Below are 21,884 nucleotides of genomic sequence, written 5' to 3' on the forward strand. Positions count from 1 at the left end.
AAGCTCCGAGCTGAGTGTATTACACACACCACATCATGAGGAAGTAGTCAGGTTTGCAGGTTGTCACTCACACAAATGCTTCATAACTTGTTGTGTTGTTTAAAGTGTGTCATGACTGTAATATGCATTGGTATGACCCTTTTTAAGAAAAGTTTTTTAGCAGTGTGTTCTTGAGCAGGTTGATGTGCCTCTAATAAACATCAAAATTGAATGCAGCTAAAGTGACAATGTTTAGATCTTCTCATGCATTTTGCTATTTCCTTTCAATTTTGCACGTTACTGTTAACCTCTTAAAACGTAACAGTACTGTTAACAATTTCAAGTACGGTACTGGCAGCACGGTTACCAGCAAGTTTATGTATGTTATTTAATTTTAAAACACATTATATTGTTATTAATATATTATTTTATTAATATGTCCATTAACAATTTCCCTTCCAGTAAGGCATGAAAGTGCAGGAATATAGCTAAAAAGAGGCAAGAAAATGGATAATAAACTGGAGTGGGATGACTTTTGTTGGTACAGAGAGGGGAATGCTTCCTCTTGAACTTGGTGAAGATGCCTTATGAATGAACAGACAGCATAAAACATAAATGCTAAAAGAAAATATGCATAACACAGGCGCTAAGTTTTGACCTATTAAGCATTTGGGTTGATGAGTCATGGGATGTTTGCATTCATTCAACTGTCAGTGAAAATGACCCACATATTAACCCAATATTAACCCAACTGATTGGGTACACAAAACAACCCAAAAAAACTACCCAAGTTTGAGAAAATTACCCAATTAAATGACCCAAAAGGCTCAACCCAAAGAAATCCATCGTCCTCCTTGTGTTTAGTGTGATGTGACTGTGCTGTTTACACCAATCCCATATTATGTAAAATATTCATGACTAAACAAAATTAACTAGAATGCTACACAGACTACAGTATTTTACCGTAATATAGAAACATGGTTCTGTACTGTAGGTATTGTACTGCTAAACCTACAGCCACATCTACAAAACAACATGCTTCAATTGTTCTTCACATCGAAGAATCAATTTTTGGTTCCTCAATTAATCATTCAGTCAGAAGTTTTAAAGAAGTACAGGAACTTTAAAAAAAAACTGCTGAGTGTAATGTATTTGGTGGGGGGAGGGGCACAAAGGGATGCACCCCACACAAAAGGGGGTGCACTCTGAAAAGTTTGAGAACCACTACCATAGAGAAATCTTTTCTCTAAAAGTACCATTCAGGCAAAGCTTTTTAAAGGACCATTTTTTCTTACATTTTCCTATTATGTAGAACCTTTTGTGCAAAAAGCACTTTTAGATGAACTTTTGTGTTCTGGAAGAAATACAGCCTGACAAAGACCTATGTAAAAACTTTTTTATTTAAAAACTGACAATTCTGTCCTCAAACATTATGTCATTTTAAAGCCATATGTGACTTTTGTAGATCACAAAAACGGAAGTTTGTGCTTTATTTTCTAATAATTCAATTAGAAAATTGCTATATCACGGTTACCACAATCATTGCTCTGGTGGTTATTTTAAGACATCTGACATTTAACTGAAAAATAATCAACACCCATGGAACATGTCCAACCAATCAGAATAAAGCATTCAACAGCCCCGTGGTATAAAGATAAATAGAAATCTGTACCTTTAGATACCAATATGCAGTCTTTGAGGTACTCATAAGATCTCTTTGGTATCAATATGTACCTCTGTGGTACTAATATGAACTCTTTATGTGCAAAGATGTACTTTTTGAAAAATTGTAACAGTGTCAATGGAAAATAGAAGCCAGCACTTTTAGTTACTCTTCTCATTTTGGGTTCCTTATAAGTCATGGGAACAGCATGAAATTATTGTATTTAGAAAAGTTTCATTTAGAAATCAGTGTTCTGTCATCAGAGAAGGACCGGCTTTCTTAGGGTAAGTATATTTTCAGATTTTGATTAAAGATGACTTGCTTGAATAAATTTTTGACCACAATACTAGAAAAGGGTTTCATTAACAAGTAAAAGGTCAATATTTTAAGTAAATTTTGATTTCATTTAAGTTGTCAAATTTATTAGTTTAACTCATTCCCCACCAGCAATTTTTTTTTAAGTTGCCTGCTAGCATTTTTTGTGATTTTCCCTAAAATTTTCTTTTAAAAATATAAAAACATACAAATATATCAAATGAACAAACAGACCCTCTGCTTTCAAACAAACAATAAACAAACAACCAAATTGGAAGAAACGTATCATATCTATTTTTTTTCTCTGCTAATAAACTCTTAAACATGTATATTTGAAAAATGAAAAAATCGCATTTTTGTAAAGGAATTTTGTTAAAGATCAGATTTAGAATGATGATAAAAACATAAAAGCAGTGTAAAATTATGAAATAGTTTTTTGCTTCAGTTTTTTATATATTAGGGAAGTGTGCCATCTAGTGGATAGTTGCGATATTACAGATAACCCTAAAACCTCATCAGTAATGCTGCGTTTACACCAACTGCGTTTCAGGCGTCAAAATCGCGTCTACCGTGCCTAGTTTGCCGCTTGAACAGTTTGAATGCATTCGAGCATCTAGAGTGAATTAGACGTGCGGAAAAAGCAAGCATTTGACGCATGACAGAGGCGAAATCCGCTTCTTGTGGGAGGGGCAAGTGCTATGCGGTTGTCTGTTTGCAAGATGGCTGATGTTGATCGTGCATTTATCGAGAGAGTTACCGGTTTGTATTTAGTCACCTTACTATAGGGGGGCAATAAACGGCGCGGGTCGATAAACGTCACGTGACTCAAAAGTGAAATGTGTATTACAACTTACCAAGCGAGGTCCTTTTTATTACTGTCTCTATAGAAATAAGAACTTGTGTCGTATAGCTCTGGGTAACTGTTCAAGGACAATATCAAGCGTTCCTTCATGTTGAATGAGTGACTCCGGACGTGGCTCCCACCACAGCAGCAAGCAGGCTTCTGATTGGTTAACGCGGCGCGGAAATCCGCCAAAGTTAAAATTTTTCAACACGAGCGTCAAACGCAAAATGCACAAAAAGCACCATCTGCCACGCCACACCAAACGCCTCATCCGCACCGCGAGACCTCCAGCCGCACGTCAACGTGTCTTCACATTGACTTAACATTGAAATTACTCGCGCTTGATGCTTCTACCGTGACTGGTGTGAACGCAGCATAACACATTTTTATGCAAATGTTTTCTCTTAAATTACGGGATATCAATGTTGCATTTAGCCTGCATACATCAATAATCGTCTTATTTTCATGAGTGCTTTCCAAAGTTTATGTGGAACAACTTAAATCACACCAGCTATGGATGGTAACAATACAGGAAGCACAAATAAAACTGAAGATTTATTTCTGTTTAGTTGTTTCCTTTTTTACCTGGGTACAAGTCATATGCCTGAGGCCCTTTTTTAGAAAGGAGATTAAGTAAAAACTCAGAGTATGTTAACCCTGAAATGAGGGAAACTCTGGGTTTTCCATTTCAAAAAGGAAAGGTGTGTCAAACCTGAGACAGCGGGGTAAAGGGCTGATCACACCATATCGCGTTTATGGTAGTTGCAGGCACCTTTTATACTGTAATGATTTTCTATGAGCATTGAGCCTTATGCAAGCGTTTTTGCCGCCTGCCTCAGCATGCACTTTTGAAGGAGCACTGAGAGCAGAAAAGCGCCCAACATCATTTTTGTTCTTCCATTGTCCAATCGGATGAGGGGAGAGGCGGTCCTTTTGTTGTGGTGACGGAAGTTTACAGTTGTTTAGAACAACCGGACTGCAGTCACTTTCTCCTGTGTGTTTGTGCACCTCTCACCCTCCATCAAGGTCAGAGTAGTGATGGTCGTTTTTGAAGCACTGCTTCATGAGGCTTTGAAACATTTACAAATCTTTTGTTTCGAATCAATTGGTTCGGAGCGTGTTTCAAACTGGCCAAGTCACGTGATTTAGCAAAAGAGGCTTCATTATGTCATAACTGTTTAGAAACTTTCCGATGGTTCACCACTAGGGGGAGTTGATCACAAATGACCAGTCTAACATGGTTAGGTGAACTCAGGTCCGAACCCTCTGCATGCTGGCCAGGGCACGATTAACCAGACCGCACCCGGAGTGATCACACTAGTCAAACAAACCAGGATTTGGAGGCCAAACGTGCCCGAGCGTGGTTTGGATAGTGTGAGTGCACCCTTATACTCAGAGTCTGTTTCCAGGGTAACTTAATCTGTGAACCTAACCTGGTTGGGAACAGGTTTTATTCTGTAAACTCTGAGTTTCTTGTGGTCTTCTCCCTATGTTTTAAATAAGTAGTGGTGTTAGTTACTTTAGAACATTCATTCATTGCACATTTTTATTATGTACACTTTAAAACATTTCAAATTGCTAGTGCAAGGCATTTTAACTTACTATATATTTTTATATATAACACTGAAATTTCATCACATAATTTAAATTAAAATGACTTGATGATGAGCCTATACTTAGTCGCAGAGATGACTGTCTTGTCTATGCCAGCAACTTGCACATATTTCCTTCAATTTAGGAGAAGAGTGTGTGCACTCAACAGGAAGTAAGCCATATCACCCTGTAGCCCAAGACAGCTTGCCCACTTAAGCTAAGCAGGGATGAGCCTGGTCAGTACTTGGAAGGGAGACCTCCTGGGAAAACCAGGTTGAGGCTGGTAGAGGTATTAATGAGACACGCAGGGGGTGCTCTCACCCTGTGGTCTGTGTGGGTCCTAACATCCCAGTATAGTGACAGGGACACTATACTGTCAAATCCCAGGATGTCTTTCGAAAAAAAGTAGGGGGTGTGCCTTGGCATCCTGGCCAAACTTGCCCATTGCCCTACTAATCATCCCCCCATACTAATTGGCTATATCACTCGGTCTCCTCTCCACTAATAAGCTGGTGTGTGGTGGGCGTTCTGGTGCAATATGGCTGCTGTCGCATCATCCAGGTGGATACTGCACATTGTTGGTGGTTGAGGAGATTCCCCCATTCATATGTAAAGCGCTTTGGGTGCTGCAGAAAAGCGCTATATAAATGTAACAAATTATTATTATAAGTGAGCAAGACTGTCCCATGTCTTAAAACTGGCAAACTGCAGTGCCCTTAACCCACACTAAGGGGCTGTCCACACGGACACGCGTATCACTGTATACGTATAAATTTTTTATCGTATTGGCATTTCATCCACACGGATCCGGCGTTTTGGGAGACTGAAACCGCTATTTTTTGAAACCGGGTCCTAAAGTGGATAAATCTGAAATCAACACCCTTGCGGTTTCGTGTGTACAGCCAATCCGTATATTTTGTGAAGTGAAAATGTCATCACATCAAGTGTCGGCAGCATCACACGTAACAGCAACAACAATAATGGCGGACTACGTGATTGTGTTCGTGCTACAGAAGCTACTAAGCCTACTAGCTTTATTACAGCAAAATCTATTGCTTCTATGCAATTGTGGTGAGCAACAAGCGATAATGGACAATACCATATGCCACATGCTCTTAGATCCACCACGGAAAACAACCAGGAGAAAGTCTCCGCTCTTGCTCTTGAAGTTGTTGCATTCGCCATCACTTCTTCTTCTCTTGGTTCGTATACAGCGCGCAAGGTTATGCGCATACCCAAAGTCTTCTTCTCCGTGTATATTGTATATCTGTGGCAGAATTACAGCGCCCCATACTAGTCTGGCATATATACTACACCGCTTTCAGTCAGTTTCAGTGCTTTCGTGTGTGCGCAGATATTTCTTGAGACGACACAGTGTTTCCGAATAATTTTTTTAGAACGAGGAAAAAAAATTATTGGATAGGGAATGCACCGGCTACGTGTGGACAAAGCCTAAACCCACACTAAACCCACACAATCAGAAATACCATTTTGGAGCGGTATTCAAGGCCCATCATGCATCATGTTCTGGATGTAAATCGTGAGACTTTCGACCAGACCTTGTGAGATGTTGTGGAAACTTTTAATTCTAAGTTAGAAAATGGATATTACATATTTTGGTTGTTAACGGAAAGTGTTTCATTGGTGCAAACATTGTTATGTATTTTGTAAAACATCTGCTTTTTCACATAATTAGAAACAACGGCTGCGTCCAAACACCCACACTTGGCCACTTGAGAGCGCGTGCACGCAACAGGAAGTAAGTGCGCAAGACTGTCCCATGTCTTAAAACTGGCAAAGTGCAGTACCCTTAACCCAAGGCCAAGCGTATCCCATCATGCATGTTCTGGATGTAAATTGTGAGACTTTCGCCCAGACCTCGCAAGATGACGCAGAAAGTTTTAATTGTACGTTAATAAACGGATGTTACATATTTTGGTAATAAATAAAAGTGTTTCAAATTTCATCGGTGCAAATGGCATTGTTATGTATGTATTTTGTAAACATATTTAGAACGTAAATAGAAACAATAATTGTGTCGTCTATTCAGGGACTACCACATAAACAATGAACTTTAATATGAACCGGTGCAAATAATTCTGATTCTGAATGTCTTAGGTAAGTGTAGATAATATCTTTAAGTTCAACAAATTTTAATTTCAGATGTGTTTATTTTATTTAAAGAAAAACCATCCATCCAGTGAATAATTCTACATGCACGCCTGGGATCTTCACGCCCACACTTGGGCAAAATACAGGAAAAATACATCATGTTAGTAGTCAAGTGGTCAAGTGCAAAGACCCCAAGTGTGGGTATCTTGACGCAGCCACGGGTGGGATGGCTTTTGTCGCGACCCGGTGACGTCACAGGCCTTGTTGTAGCTACTTCCTGTCTAGGCTGCCATATTCTGGAATAGACGAGCACTTTTGCGTATAATTTCCAAACAAAATATCCACCCGTCACTAAACCAATATAATGAAATATTTCATCTCTGTAGTCACGATCGTCAGGTATGTTTTTTCCACCATATTTGGTAAAAGCCGTATATCGTTACACGCCGCGGGCGGAAGTAACGTTAAAGTATGCGGGACTTTCCAGGTTAATGATTAAACCATAGTGATCCGATGGTTTAAATTTTAACAAATTTTTGTTTTGAATTGTCGTAAAACCACCGTAATCACAAATGTACTATGATTTCACCACATTATACATAGTTGTTGTAAAACTATAATACAGTAATACAAATTTGTGGTTATCAATCTGCCAAAAAATTATGGTTACTCTATTTTACCAGATAAGTTACACGGTATAAATCCGCGCATACGTAACGTGTTACACACGTGCCCGAACATGCCAAGCACATTTTTTTACCTACTGTACTTGAATGTTGACATTGCTGAATACTCTTCACTTCACCGTGCGTGACTGTAACGTGCTTAAACTTGTACATATAGGCTTCACTATACACGAATACAGTTCAGTTAAGCAGCACACACAGGATATGTTGTGATTTGGCTTCAAAATATAAAAAACATAAAAGTTAAACCTCTGTAGTTTTGTTTTATCATTATGGGGGGGTTTCCTGGACAGGGATTAGCTTAAGCTAGGACTAGGCCTTAGTTTAATAAATAAATATAACTAGTTTTAACAAACACGCCTTACTAAAAACATTACCTGTGTGCATTTTGAGGCAAAACTACGGAGCGCGCCAGAGGACATGGTGGTGGACAATATTTGGGATGAGAGGAAAATATTCAGGCCTCAACGCCTGGTCAGGCCAGCCGTTCAGGTTTTCACTTGCCCTGGCCAAATTTTCACTGACCTCAATAAAAAAAATTAGCCTGGTATAACCAGACTCTCGTACATTCATTTCATTTGTACAGAGAGTCTGGCCACGCTCCATAGCAAAGCGTTACTTCCGTTAAGGGGGGTCCATTGTTGAAGTTTAAAACTATTGGATATGCCCAGAGTCACTCAGGATCTGCCAAAGCCAATCGCTAACATGTGGTCGTGACGTATATCATGCACCGAAACCGGATGGAAACAACAAGTCAGAATAATCAGACAAACAAAAGTTAGCAAACCTGGTTCTTGCTCCGGCTTTAACTTCTGTATATTCAGCAGTTTTGCAACAACGGACCGAATGGCTTTTCTCACGTCTTTCTCCGCTGCCATTACTGAACTACAACTCAAACTGACGCACGACCTCAACGTCATCTTTCTTAGCCACCCCCATCTGTTCGCTGATTGGTCCTGCAGATTTTTGCAGGAGAAAACGAAACCCTATAGAGAAATCCCAGACGTACTGCTGAAGCGAAATGAAAAATAAGCGGAAGCACGTAGGAGGGCGGAGCCAGGCTATAAAAAAATGTCAGTGTCACATATTTAAAAATAATAATTCATAAGTCAAATATGTAAGGGATAATGTAGAGGCAGGCGGTAGTTATCGGGAAATAAGCCCCGACAGTGTTAGCGAAGCGGAGGGTCTTGTATCACACTGAAGGGGCTTATTTCCCAATAACTACCGGCTGCCTCTACATTATCCCGCTTATTACACGGCTACTTGCCACATAAGAAAAAAAACTGGACATGAATATGAATTTGAAACATTTTATTGGCATATTTGTTTTAAATTAACATTTTTATCCTTCCGCGAAACTTTGCACAGATGCATAAAATGATCGTAATACATTATTAATATCCTCTGCTTCATACTTGTCTGTCTCCATTTTTTCTCTTTTAGCCAGTCTTTGAGAAGTTTTAATGCCCATTCTGTATTTTTTTGTGTGTTGGCTTCGTAGCTGTCATGCTCTATTTTGTCAAGTTCACTCTCAGTAAGCTCTCTGTGTCTTGTCGTTGTTCGTTCTTCTATCCACTGTTTAAATGTTTTGTTTTTTCCATACATGTTAAAATTTATGTCAAAATTTTCCATCCAGTGTTTGTCACAAGATGGCGCCAAACAGTAATCTTTATTGGCGCGGAGCATTTTAATCGTACAAGTAGTACCGGCTATGCGTTATTACTTTGGAGCGGTTATTATTTGAAAAGAACGAACCTGCAAATGTCTCAACTGACCAATCAGAATCAAGCATTCCAGAGAGCCGTGTAATAAAATTGTATACATACAACATATATGTTCCAACAAAAAAGGCTCCCAACTTTTCTGCTTTACCTGTAAACTGACACCAAACTGTGCAGAATATTACATCGTTTCTTTCTTCGTGTTTTACCCAAGTAAATGTCTCCTTAAAAATATATTTTAGTGACTGAGGGTGAAGCACTGGCCCGATCGGGCAAGTGACAATACTTTTTACTGGCCTGAACTTCTCTCACGCTTGCCCTGGGACACCGGGCAGTCCTTTATGTTGAACCCTGCAGCTTTTGCATTCCCCCGAGAAACATTTAGCGTTCTCCTCCAAAACTTTTGCGTTTCTCCAAGAAACTTTTTGCATTCTCTTGTTTTTACAAGAAACCGCAGTGCTTCACAGCGTCGATCACCTGAGGCCATTTACAATGGCATTGATGTCGGCTGTTTGTAGATATATAACTTCTGTTATTAAAGAATTATACCATATTTATGTGTATTGAAGTCCAAGTTCAGAATAAACAGTGACATGTAAGACTAGTCTTACATATAATGGTCTAGTATTGTCACTTAACTTCTGCTGCTTGACATCTCAGCATAAAGATAATTATGAAATTAATATTCATATTTAATATTTAGAAGTGGTACCCCATGCCATCTTATAAAGAAGTGATATAGCTGCGTATACTCTGCACTGCAGCGCATCACTGATGTCTGCTGTTTGTGGATATATATATAATGTTAGTTTTGTTTAATTTTTGAGAATAAGGGCATGCACCAAGCTGGCTATTTTGGCATTTCCCCCTATTTGACTGGCATCTACAATGATAAACTTGTTTAAAATTTGCTGTAGACTTTGATAGACCATGCAGTCTTCGATGTCAACAATAAAGGACAATGAATTTGTTTTCTTCTCCTTATAAGTCACTATGCTGTCTATGCATGATTTTCCATGCTATTTGGATTCTATCAATTGCATTTAGCGTTGTTTTTCATTTGCTGTCTGTGACCTTTCAATACTGAATTGTGACCCAAAATGCTTTAATAAAATGTTAATTGAAATTAAATTTGAAACGTCCCTAAAGATGTACATAGTGTTGTTTTTACCTTAAATTATATATATTTTTTTTATTAAATATTAGAGCAAACATTGATGTTTGATATTGTAAAAAAACTAACAGGTACATTTTTTGTTTACAGGATATTTATTGTTTTCTTGTTTATACAAAAAGGTAAGTGCTTAATCTTGCTATTCCTATGCATATTTTATTGCATAAAAATCTGTTTGTTTTCTCATGTATGTGTACTTCTCTGTTTTCAGCGTCTCTGGATGTCACAGTCGAAGGTGTTGTCGGTGGTTCTGTTGTCCTGCCATGTTCTGGAAAGGCACATCAGGGTACACCTGAAGACTTAGATGTATTCTGGCGACATAAAGAAAGCATGGTTGTGTATAATATAATTAAAGGTAACGCGTCAGTAGAGAAACAAGAGTTACAGTACAAGAACAGAACTGAAAGTTTTCCTGAAAATTATTTGAAAGGAAACTTTTCCCTCCTTCTGAAAAAACTTCAAGAGACTGATGCAGGAAAGTATTCCTGTTTAATCGGTGAAGAGTCAATAATTCGGAAGGTCGAACTTCTTGTCAAAGGTGTGTAAAAATTAATGCATTGCATACATTGAATATATTGTATGAATACCTTAAATAATTCCACAAAATGTCATTCATTTTTATTAACTTTTTTACATGCATGTTCTTATTGGTTGGCTAAATATATCGTCACTGCTTTTCTGAGTGGGTTATAAACCAGTTAGGTTTTAAACCTTGATTCTGATTGGGCATTAACGTGCTTTATTTATAATTAAACACATTTATAATTATTTTGTGTATCACTGCACAGCAATTTTAGTAATGTAAACAATGAGAAACGTTCTGTTACAGTCGGTCCGGAACTATTTTTTCCAGCGGAAGGAAGCCTTTTAGTGATTTAACTTGTGTGTTTATTGTTTTATAAACGCAATAAAGTGTTTGGGGCTGTGCTGTATAAGTCATGCGTGAATAAGTAACGGTTGAAGGGCTTGCATTGGGTGCACAATTAATCGAGTTAAATAAATACAATTAATAAAATACAGTTTTACATTCTATGGCATCTTTAAAAGTAGATGTGTCCTTTAGCCATCCATACTCCCATAATTATTTATTATTTACATTACATTATTTTGTTTTGAATGTTTAGAATTTACAATGCAGCTGCTTCACAAAAAGTTATTAAACATTTCAAAACGTTAATGTAAAGTTTCTTAATCGTCATTTGTCAATAATAATCGCAATTACAACAACCTTCAGCAGTGACTTATTCAGTTACACGGCACACCCATTTATGCCTTATTGCTTACTTGAGTGCTCTTTAGTTATTAAAACAATAAAAAAATTAACACACAACTAATACAGCAGCAGCACAAAAGCATAACCAAAACATAAGATCTTTAAAATTCATCTTTCTCTTGGTTCAGATAAAGTTTGACACAACATGCACTCTTAAAAATAAAGGTGCTTAAAGTTTCTTCACAGCGATGCCATAGAAGAACAATGTTTGGACCAATCCATCAAAAGTTCTTAGAAGAACCGCCTCTTTCTTACCTAAGAGGAGTTTTTTTGGCAAACTTTTACTTCTCTATGTTCCGATGCTTATACTGTACTTTCACTTCACTATATTTCATAAAGCAAGTTGTTTTTTACATTTAATACATAATTTTTTAAATAAAAAAATCTAGTACTATCTTATGAAGACCTTTATTTTTCTATATAATTTAATTCAGTTACTTGAGTTATTATTTATGTAACTAATTAAGAATTAAAAGATATATTGGGCCCTATTTAAACAATCTAAGTGCATTGTCTAAAACGCACAGCGCACGGTCTAAACAGGCATGTCCGAATCCACTTTTGCTAATTTAACGACTGGAAAAATGGTTTGTGCAGGGTCGAAAAGGGTTGTTCATATTCTCCTAATGAGTAATGTGTGTGTTTTGGGCGTAACGTGCAATAAACCAATGAGAGTCACAGCTCTCATCCCCTTTAAAAGCCAGTTGCTCTGGCGTTATGTCTAATCCCTATTTAGATGACGGACTTTGTAAACTGAAAAACTAAGCGGAGGAAGAAGACCCCCAGTTTAAGATTAATGTTAAATAATTATGTTGTTTTTCACTTGTATTGAAATTTAATTTTTTTTATTAAAACCTTTAAAACCCGTTTTCTTTTAGTCATGGAAGTAAAAAAGCAGGCTTTTAATTGCTTTAAATGTATGGCTATCCAATATCATAAAAAAATAATCTACAAGTATGTAAGAAAAGGTTTGTACTCTAAAATTACTTTATTTGTAACAAACAAGAATTTACAAACGGCTCTATGCGCGTTTCAGCACTCGGACAGCGGCATGGGTTTTTTTTTAAGCATTACTTAAAAATGTTTCTCCTCTCACCACATCCACAGGTACAGAGTAATCATATACAATAAATCTGTAGGGTAGCATTTAATTTTTTTTTTTTAAACAGATGCATTTGTTTAAAGCAAAGCATTTATTTACTTACCAGGCTGCAGGTGAAGCAGCTCTTTGTGCCTTCTAACGTCTCATAATCAGTCCTCATTTATGTCCAAGAGATTCAATAATAATCTTTTACATTCAATCCTTTAATCTTTCATATTTAAAAGCGTTTTTGTGCTGCTGCGCATTCATGTACCTTGTGATAAGCAAACCCGCGTTGTCCTCCCGTTTATAGGCGCATTTTACTAATGCACTAACATAAAACATATTGCGCCATTGACTTTAGACTTTAGACCAGGTTTTTGTTGGTCAATGGCGTAGTCTATTTTAGTTGCCTCAAAATAGCAACGCGCCAACAATGCGCCTGAACACACCTCGTTTTCAGACCAGAACGCCCATGGCCGCAAAAATGGGCAATTTAAAGGCACACCGCTGAACGTTTTGGCCACTAAGGGGTGCTAGATAGTGTTGTAGTTCTCGAGACCGGTCTCAAGACCGCTTTGTAAAGGTCTTGGTATCGACCGCTGGTGGTCGCTTGGTTAAAGTTTATATAAAAAATTGCTTTAAAGGGGAATCGAACCCAGATCGTCCATGACGCCACCATGGCACCACAATGTCACGCGGTATAAGTCTTTCTCTAAACTCTCCAAGTAGCCTCCAGTAAAATTCATGTAAAAAAAATAGTGTTTGGGTGCCAGACAGGACTTAAAGCACTATAACATTACTTACTAGTACAAAAGCATGAGGGCCAAGTCAGCATCGGTCAGAAACCCCTCCTCCTTCTTTAGTTCACGCCAGCGAGTGAACGCTGACCCAATATTGATCCTCGTCCTTCCTTTTATTCTGTCACTATCATGTTTTCTCTTTCTGGTCTCCTCCGACAAAACCTTGGGTTTCTTTTTCTTAGTTGCTGCTTCGGCCATGACAAAAACATCAGGAAAATAAATTGTTGCACTCTCACGTCCAAATTTGAGAAAGTAGAGGAAGTGACGTATGCCGTAAAGCAGATTTTTGTAGTTCTTTTTGTGCATGGGTTACTACCCGAAACCCCAAGTTTAAAAGTACGAGTAAAAGCAATACAGACCCGTCAGGCTATGGTAGACATGTCATTCAAACTATTTAAAGTCGATGTACCATCACAAGGGAAAAAATGTATGAAGGTTGAAAGTGTCACTTTAAATAACTTGGTGCTAAACGTGAAAATGATAATTGTGCCAGGTTGAAACTTGCGAAAGACACTTGCGTCATGCATTGCGCTGCATTGCGCCGGGTGTATGATAGAGCCCTTAATGTGAAATGTAGTGAGATAAAAGCATGATATTACACTTTAAAATGTTGAATAAATTTACTTTATTTCTTGGGATGTTAAAGGTTCTTAATGGAACCAAACAAAAATGTTTCCTCTAAATGGCATCGTGGAACACCTTTGTGTTTAAGAGTTTACCCCACCTTACAAAAGTCAAATGTGTCATGCACAATGCTTTTAAGAAATGATATAATGTGAAATTGTCTTCTTCATGACAAGCCAATCATGCTTTATTTCTCAACTTACTTTTAATGTAATTGTTTTTTGATTGTGCAGCGAAATCAGAAGACCAAAACAACAATCAAGCAGATAAATCAAAAGACAACAACAACCAAGGAGCACAAACAAGACCTGAGATGATTGCAATGTTTTTGCTGCCTATTTCTATTCTGGTGTTTATGTGAGTTTATAACATAATCTGTAGTATTTATACAGTTTGTTGCTGTCTAATGCATGACAAACATATGAAGTACAAGTATGTATTGTGTGAGCGATTTGAACAACTATTCAGTGCACATTAGCAACTGCACATAAAAACTATTTGCACTTAGCAGCTCTCAGCAAAATGGTGTTTTAAATTTAAAGACATTTCAAAAGGAATTTCTTTAAAAATGTTATATGTGTTTGGCTTTACACTCCTTCAGTGAGCATAAATGTATTAGTTGAACTTTTAATAATTGGCATCCAGCCATTGGTCTAAATTTAAACTTTAGTCATACATTAAAGTCCAGAGAGAGCAGGTGTTTAAAAGCGGCTAAAAAGTATGTAAGCTAAAACTTGTGTTTAAATGTGTTTCTAGCTTTCAGATTGTTGAAATGTTTACATGGTCACTGGTCATTATGTACAGTTTCTTGTTGCATATTATTCAAAAATATATATATGTTTTATCGAAACATACATTTAAAAAATCCTGGGTTATTTCCAGCTTTAGGTCAAAATATGGAAAATTGGTTATAATTTAAGCTATGATGGGTTGTTTCAATGCAAAATTCTGTCTTGTTTTACTTTTAACCCAGCAGCATTTTTTAGTGTGTGATACTTGCGTGACTTTTGAATGGCTTTCTTTTTAAACCAATGTCTTCAAAGCTAAAAAGCGTAAACTTTTTTAAAAGTTATTTATATTTTATACTTATGTATTATTAAGACTCCCGTTTCCGTTATGATGTTTAAAATTAGGATGTTTGGTTTGTTTGACTGTTGATCTACATTTATTTTCAGACAAATTAAGATTAAAAGAAAATGTGTAAAATTTACATAAAAGACATACAGTAAAATGACAATTATAAATGAGGTCTACCCAACACAGATAAGCGACTGTTATGCAGCTTGTAGTGTTTATGTTGTTGCCTGTGTTTCAAGAAAATAAATGCCCACCTGCATATAAATGTTGTCTGTCCAAATATTTTATACAACAGAGTCTAAAGTGTTTGAATACACAGAGCTGTACTTTTTAATACAAAGTATTTAATAATAATAATAATTTCTGATTGATTAACATTTCTGAAAGTGAATAGTGGTTAAAATAGTAGTGTAAATCTTGAAATTCATATTTCTACCACGTGGTGTCACTGTAAACCAGTTTAAACCTCATTCAAACATTTTTTTTGAACCTATACAAACCACTCATCTGTAGACATAACTTTAATTGTTATTATTTATGTTGAGAATTAGTTTATCTCTCATGAGATTTATTATTATTATAGCATTTTTTTAACAGGTGACCATTTTGCAAGATGTAAACAGCACTGGTCCAGAAGCACTTCCTGTTGTTGTTGTTTAGTTCACTTTGATTTAACAGTTTTATTCAGTACTAAATTTTTTGTTTGTTGTATTTTGTTCTAATATTAATTAATATTAATATTTTGTTGAGTGTTAAAAAACTAAAAGAGGAATGCTTCTGTACCAGTGTTGTTTACATATTTATTTATATTTATATATTTAATAGCTAAACATGATGCAGGTGTTCTCACACTTCTGAGATATGAAACTAACACTTTGAAGCTTACAACAGTTTTTTTTACACACCACACATGAAGTTTCCACTGACCACATTGTTAGTCTTTAATTTGTAAATGCATGCAATGTTGCCATATAAAGTGGTCTGTGGGGTAACAAATTAATTGAGCATTTATGAGTATATGAAATAAATAAATAAAATGTCACAGCAATACAACACTCATGTTTGACAATGTCATTGTTTATTTTTTTAACTGGATGTTAAATGAAAATAAGAGATTTTACAAAGTATGTTGCATCTTATACACAACTGTAGTCATGCTGCGATTCTTAAGATTAAAGAGATAAAGTTATGCAATATAAGGAATATACTTTATCACATATAAGAAATGAAGCAGGATCAGTTATGTTCATCATTTGGGCAGTTGTAGGTCCCGTTGACATGGTTAGACTAAAACCTACAGTATAGTGTGGGAACGTCCACCAGAACATACTGAAAAACAACAGAGAAATTAATATTAGCATTTAAAACACACATAAATGTGTTGTAGTCATCCTTAAATGAAGTCAAATATTACTAATGGACTAAAAAAAACCGCATTAATTTGACAACCAATCTTTTACAGCGTGATATTTTCATCTTTTAGGACTTATTATTCTGTAACATAATTTTAAATTTAATAAATGTCAATTTATTTATTTTCTAAGTGGCCAGACATAAGTTAGCATTATAATGTACCATCTTTTAGCCATTATCACAAAATAAACCCTGTCAGTCTGACTCCTCAACATCACATGGGTTTATTGTAAATGATCATTTAGGTGTTAAGTTATATTGTGTTGTACTAGTTGAGAAATGTATTTAAATAAAAATGTATCTGTAAACTGCACAACTAACCCCAGGTGGAAAAGTAGTACACTTAGTGTACTTAAAGTGCTTTATTTTTGCACACTAATTTTGTACTTAATATACTAAAAATTCAACTTTAGTACTTCTTGAGATAATCTTAAGATCATCTAAGTGTACTTTACTGTGCTATTTGAGACACAAACATCTTAAGAAGTACTAAAGATACATTTTTAGTATATTAAGTACAAAATTAGTGAGTGAAAATAAAGCATTTTAAGTACACTATGGAAGTGTACTACTTTTTCACCTCTCTTATAAATAGGCACCAGAGTATACCGTGGTATAAGAGGAATAATTGACTCCGGTCCTTTGAATTATTTGAAAATAATGCACATCTGCTTCGTGTCGTGCTGCATTACCACCTTGGTTGTTCTTTATTTTCAAATAATTCAACAGCCCGTCATCAATTATTCCTTACATAATAAATCATAATTAGTTTAATGTCATACCTGTATTTGGGTTGAGTCTTTATCAAAATCCATGAGCTCCTGTGGGTCGATATCTTCAAATTGTTTTGTGCTTTTTCTGGTTCTGTCATGAACAAGAGCCATTGCAAGTCCTTTGAATAAAATTATATATAATAATGACGTTTACTGTTCTTTTTCATGCTTTATGCACTTTATAGAGCTTGACAGATTTGGTCTTTATACATTAAAGTGCAGTGTGAAAAAACACTTCAATAATGTGTAGGTTAAAAAAATTCAAAGCAGGTGTGGAATAACATTAGGGGGAATAAATAATGACAAATGTTCATTTAATATCAAGATATCCTTTAAATCACTCACCTATAACCATGATGAGCATAACAGCATTAAATACAGCAGATATGATGACAATAATCTTCCATTCTGTCAGAGTCGGCCCAACATGCGTTACTTCAGTTTTATTTTGGCTTTCTGGAATTGGATTTGTAATTTTATAACAAACACTCTTCAATTACTGAAGGGTTTAGTTGATGTTTTAGTTGTTTAAGTAAAATGTAAGTATAAACATGATTGAATCACTTACCATTGATGTGTAATCTGGTGACATTGCTGAATGTTGTATATGAGTCTGTGTTCATACAGTAATAAACTCCTAACTCATGAAGAGTGACATTATTTATAAACAGTTGATTCTTTGATTGAATAAAATATTTTTATTTATATTTTTTATTGTAGTAAAAAGGTTTATGTGTGGTGGTGCGCAATATGATAACTGGTGGATCTGGTAGTTTTAGTAAAATCCAATAAACCTCATTCCCATCTAGATCACAGTTTATAGTCACATTCTGTCCCAGATCTGTTAGTTTATCCATCAAAGCATTTACAGTTTGAGCCCATATGAGAAGATCTAAGAGATAAAATTAAAAACAGATATAATAATGCTTATTTCCCATAATACATCTATTTAATCATCACATTTATATGATAAAACATGATAAAATATCTGAAATAAAACAGAAATAACTTACAGAGCTGTAACCTCATGATGTTTTTTCTAAAGCGTGTGACACACATTTATGAGATACAGAAAACTTTAACCCAGAGCTTTTTGTACTATATACCACATCATGAGGAAGTAGTCAGGTTTGCATTGACCACATTGTTAGTCTTTAAAATCCTGTTTATACACTCAGTCACTCACACAAATGCTTTATAACTTTTTGTGTTGTTTAAAATGTGTCATGACTGTAATATGTAATAATTGATGATGAGCCGTAGCCGTTGAATTATTTCAAAATAATGCACACCCAAGGTAGTAATGCGGCACGACGTGAAGCCATAATCTAATTACTTGTAATTTGTATTTAACTTTTTTAAGTTTTTCTCTAACACATAAACACTCTGAAATTAACATTTGCTGAACTTTTTTTTAAATAAGATCAGTGGCGGCTGGTGACTGCTCTTCCGTGGGGCACAAATTCAAAATAAGTGTTGGGAGTGTCATGTGTGTTGCTCATGTTTTCAAAATATGTGTTTGACGCGTAATGTGAACCATGTGCATCACATTTTTTGTCAAAATAAGTGCCTGCTGCACAAAAGGATTTATAATAAAAGAGACACTCATGTTTTACAAAATCCTTGCAAGACACTCACTCTACAATAAACTCTGAATACACATGAGATTAAGAGAGTATCTGGCAAACACGAGCGTGTATTTTTAGAAACCCTTTAGACGCGTCTGCTTCAGGCATTTATTTTGAAATGACGCATGATGCACATAGGTTCACTTGATGCATCGAACACATATTTTGAAATGACGAACCACACACATGACGGGCTACATACATGATGAGATGAGCTTCACATCGTGTGCCCTCGAAAAAAGAAGTCACCGGCCACCACTGAATAAAACTAATAGCTACACTTTTGTTCAACTTTCAGAAGCAGAATAAATTTGCACCTGTAAAAAATTACATCTTTAAGATATGTGAGGAATAAATAAACTGTTAGAAACTGAATAAGGAAGTGTTTCTGGATCAGTGTTGTTTACATCTTGCAAAATGGTCTATACTGATTTACAACCTCATACGAGACTCAGGCTGCGTCCAAATACCCACACTTGCAGTCTTGGCCACTTGAGAGCATGTGCACTCAACAGGAAGTAAGGGCACAAGACTGTCCCATGTCTTAAAACTGTAAGTGCAGTTCCCTTAACCCACACTAAACCCACACTATCTTAAATACCACTTTGGAGTGGTATATCCCATCATGCATCATGTTCTGGATGTAAATCGTGAGACTTTCGCCCAGACTTTGTGAGGTGATGCAGAAACTTTAATTGTAAGTTAATAAATTCATATTACATATTTTGGTAGTAAAGCGGAAAGTGTTGCAAATTTCATTGGCATAATTTCAAATATTTTTGTGTTCATTTTATTTAGAGAAAAACTTTTTTATTTATTTAAGTAAATAAAAAACAAATATGTTTTGGTGCAAATTGCTGCCACGACCTGGATTGACATTTTTACACTAAGGGGCTGGACACACCAAAACTTTTAAACGTGGCTGAAAACGCCTTGAGGACGCCGAATGCCAGCTGTTTTTCAGCTGAGTGCCAGCTTTCATCAGCTGAGCGCTTTGATAGCTGTGATACTTCAGCTGCGAGCCGGTTGGTTGCTGTGGTAATGTCCCGCCCCTCCTCCACTGTGATTGGGCGGCCGTGTGAGAACTGACATTGACGAGCGGAGCTTTTCTCCCAAAGTTGAATCTCTTTCAACTCTCGACGCTCAGCGTCGAGCGCGGAAAAACCACCGAGCGCCGGTTTTCAGCGCGGAAAAAACCCGCTAGCTGCTGGCTTATTTGAAAAACGCAGAGCTTCCATTGGAAACAATTGAAAACATGCGCCGGCCGCAGGCATAAAAGTTTTGGTGTACACAACCCCTAAGGGGCTGGACACACCAAAACTTTTAAACGCGGCTGAAAACGCCTTGAGGACGCCGAATGCCAGCTGTTTTTCAGCTGAGTGCCAGCTTTCTTCAGCTGAGCGCTTTGGTAGCTGTGATACTTCAGCTGCGAGGCAGTTGGTTGCTGTGGTAATGTCCCGCCCCTCCTCCACTGTGATTGGGCAGCCGTGTGAGAACTGACATTGACGAGCGGAGCTTTTCTCCCAAAGTTGAATCTCTTTCAACTCTCGCCGCTCAGCGTCGAGCGCGGAAAAACCGCCGAGCGCCGGTTTTCAGCGCGGAAAAATCCCGCTAGCTGCTGGCTTATTTGAAAAACGCCGAGCTTCCATTGGAAACAATTGAAAACATGCGCCGGCCGCGGGCGTAAAAGTTTTGGTGTACACAACCCCTAAGTCTGTCCCATCGGTTAAATAATTCTACTTGCATGTTTGGGATCTTCAGACCCACTAGAACACTTTGGAAAATACATGAAATACGTCATGCGTTTATGTACTATAACTCAAGAATGTATTTAACTTAATTTTATTAAATATTTGGGGGTTTTAATGCACTTGATTAATTGATAACAGATAATTAACGTTGACTAAGGAAAGAGGATATCATTTAACTTAATACTTCGTCTCCTCCGTCCTCGCGTCTTTCCTTACTTGCATCCTAGGAGGGTGGAGCTAAGATGCAAGGAAAGGAAACGAGGATGCACAAATAAGAATTGAGAAGCACCCCGCAAGTGTGGGTGGGTATTCGGACGCAGCATAGACAGTAAAAGAAAGGGACGCAGCCACAGGGTGGGTGGGACCATAGATATGTGAGTGGGACAGCCTTCGTCGCGGCCGGGGACGTCATTGGCAGTCAGCCTTCTAACTTATCCGGTCTAGCCTAGACGCGCACTTTTGCGTATAATTTCCAAACAAAATATCAACCCGTCAATAAACCAATATAATGAAAGATTTCATCTCTGTTGTCATGATCGTCAGGTAGGTTTTTTTCCACCATAAACCTTATAATGTTTACGTTACATGCCGCGGGAAGTAACGTTAAATTAAAGTATGCGGAACTTTCCAAATCTAACGTAATGTTAAACCATAGGGTACTTCTCAATTCTTATTTGTGCATCCTCGTTTCCTTTCCTTGCTTTCTTTCCTCGTGTCTTAGCTCCACTCTCCTAGGAATCCTAGGCTAGCTGCAAGTGAGGAAAAAAAGACGCGAGGACGGAGGAGACGAAGTATTAAGTAAAATGATATCCTCTTTCCTTACTCTCTTTATATCGTTTATTATCTGTTATCATATAATCAAGTGCATTAAAAACCCCAAATATTTAATAAAATAAAGTTAAGTACATACTCAGAGTTTATATTCTTACTAACGTTACATTAAAAATACATTCTTAAAAGTGCACGCACGCACGCACACCACACACACACACACACACACACACACACAAATATAAGACAGGATGAAGTCGTAGTAAAATTAGGACATTTCAGCAGTTTTTAGAAAATATGCCTAAGAAAAAAACATTACTCGTGCATCTTTAGACGAAAAAATGTCTTAGTTGTTTTCAGTCAGCTCAAATATGCATTTTGTCTGGGTCCATGAAACTGAGCCAAAATAATGTCCAACAGAGCTATGAGCACTAAAATCTCTAAGTCTGTTTAAGTCGCTATGTTGTTTATGCATGATTGTATGGTTATTTGGATTTTATCAATTGCATTTAGCATTGTTTTTCATTTCCTTTTTTTGTCTGTGGCTTTTTCAATACTGAATTGTTACCCAAAATGCTTTAATAAAATTCAGTTAACAGA

General features: G+C 36.7%; 1 protein-coding gene across 1 annotated transcript; it reads left to right on the forward strand.

Moving 5' to 3' along the window:
• Positions 1-6,763: 6,763 nt before the first annotated feature.
• LOC135741161 (CD276 antigen homolog) lies at positions 6,764-15,247 on the forward strand. Its single transcript, XM_065259812.2, has 4 exons — positions 6,764-6,905; positions 10,181-10,212; positions 10,302-10,628; positions 14,105-15,247. The coding sequence occupies exons 1-4, from the start codon at positions 6,871-6,873 to the stop codon at positions 14,230-14,232; spliced, it is 522 nt and encodes a 173-aa protein (XP_065115884.1). The 5' UTR covers positions 6,764-6,870; the 3' UTR covers positions 14,233-15,247.
• The last annotated feature ends 6,637 nt before the right edge of the window (positions 15,248-21,884 follow it).

This window comes from Paramisgurnus dabryanus, chromosome 24 (assembly GCF_030506205.2).
Source record: "Paramisgurnus dabryanus chromosome 24, PD_genome_1.1, whole genome shotgun sequence".
NCBI classification, from domain to species: Eukaryota; Metazoa; Chordata; class Actinopteri; order Cypriniformes; family Cobitidae; genus Paramisgurnus; species Paramisgurnus dabryanus.

Excerpts from the sequence above, each read along its gene's own strand:
- LOC135741161 (XM_065259812.2), top strand. The coding sequence starts at position 6,871 with ATGAAATATTTCATCTCTGTAGTCACGATCGTCAG. Across the intron at positions 6,906-10,180 it reads TCTGTAGTCACGATCGTCAG|GATATTTATTGTTTTCTTGT; the intron begins GTATGTTTTTTC and ends TTTTGTTTACAG. Across the intron at positions 10,213-10,301 it reads TTTCTTGTTTATACAAAAAG|CGTCTCTGGATGTCACAGTC; the intron begins GTAAGTGCTTAA and ends CTCTGTTTTCAG.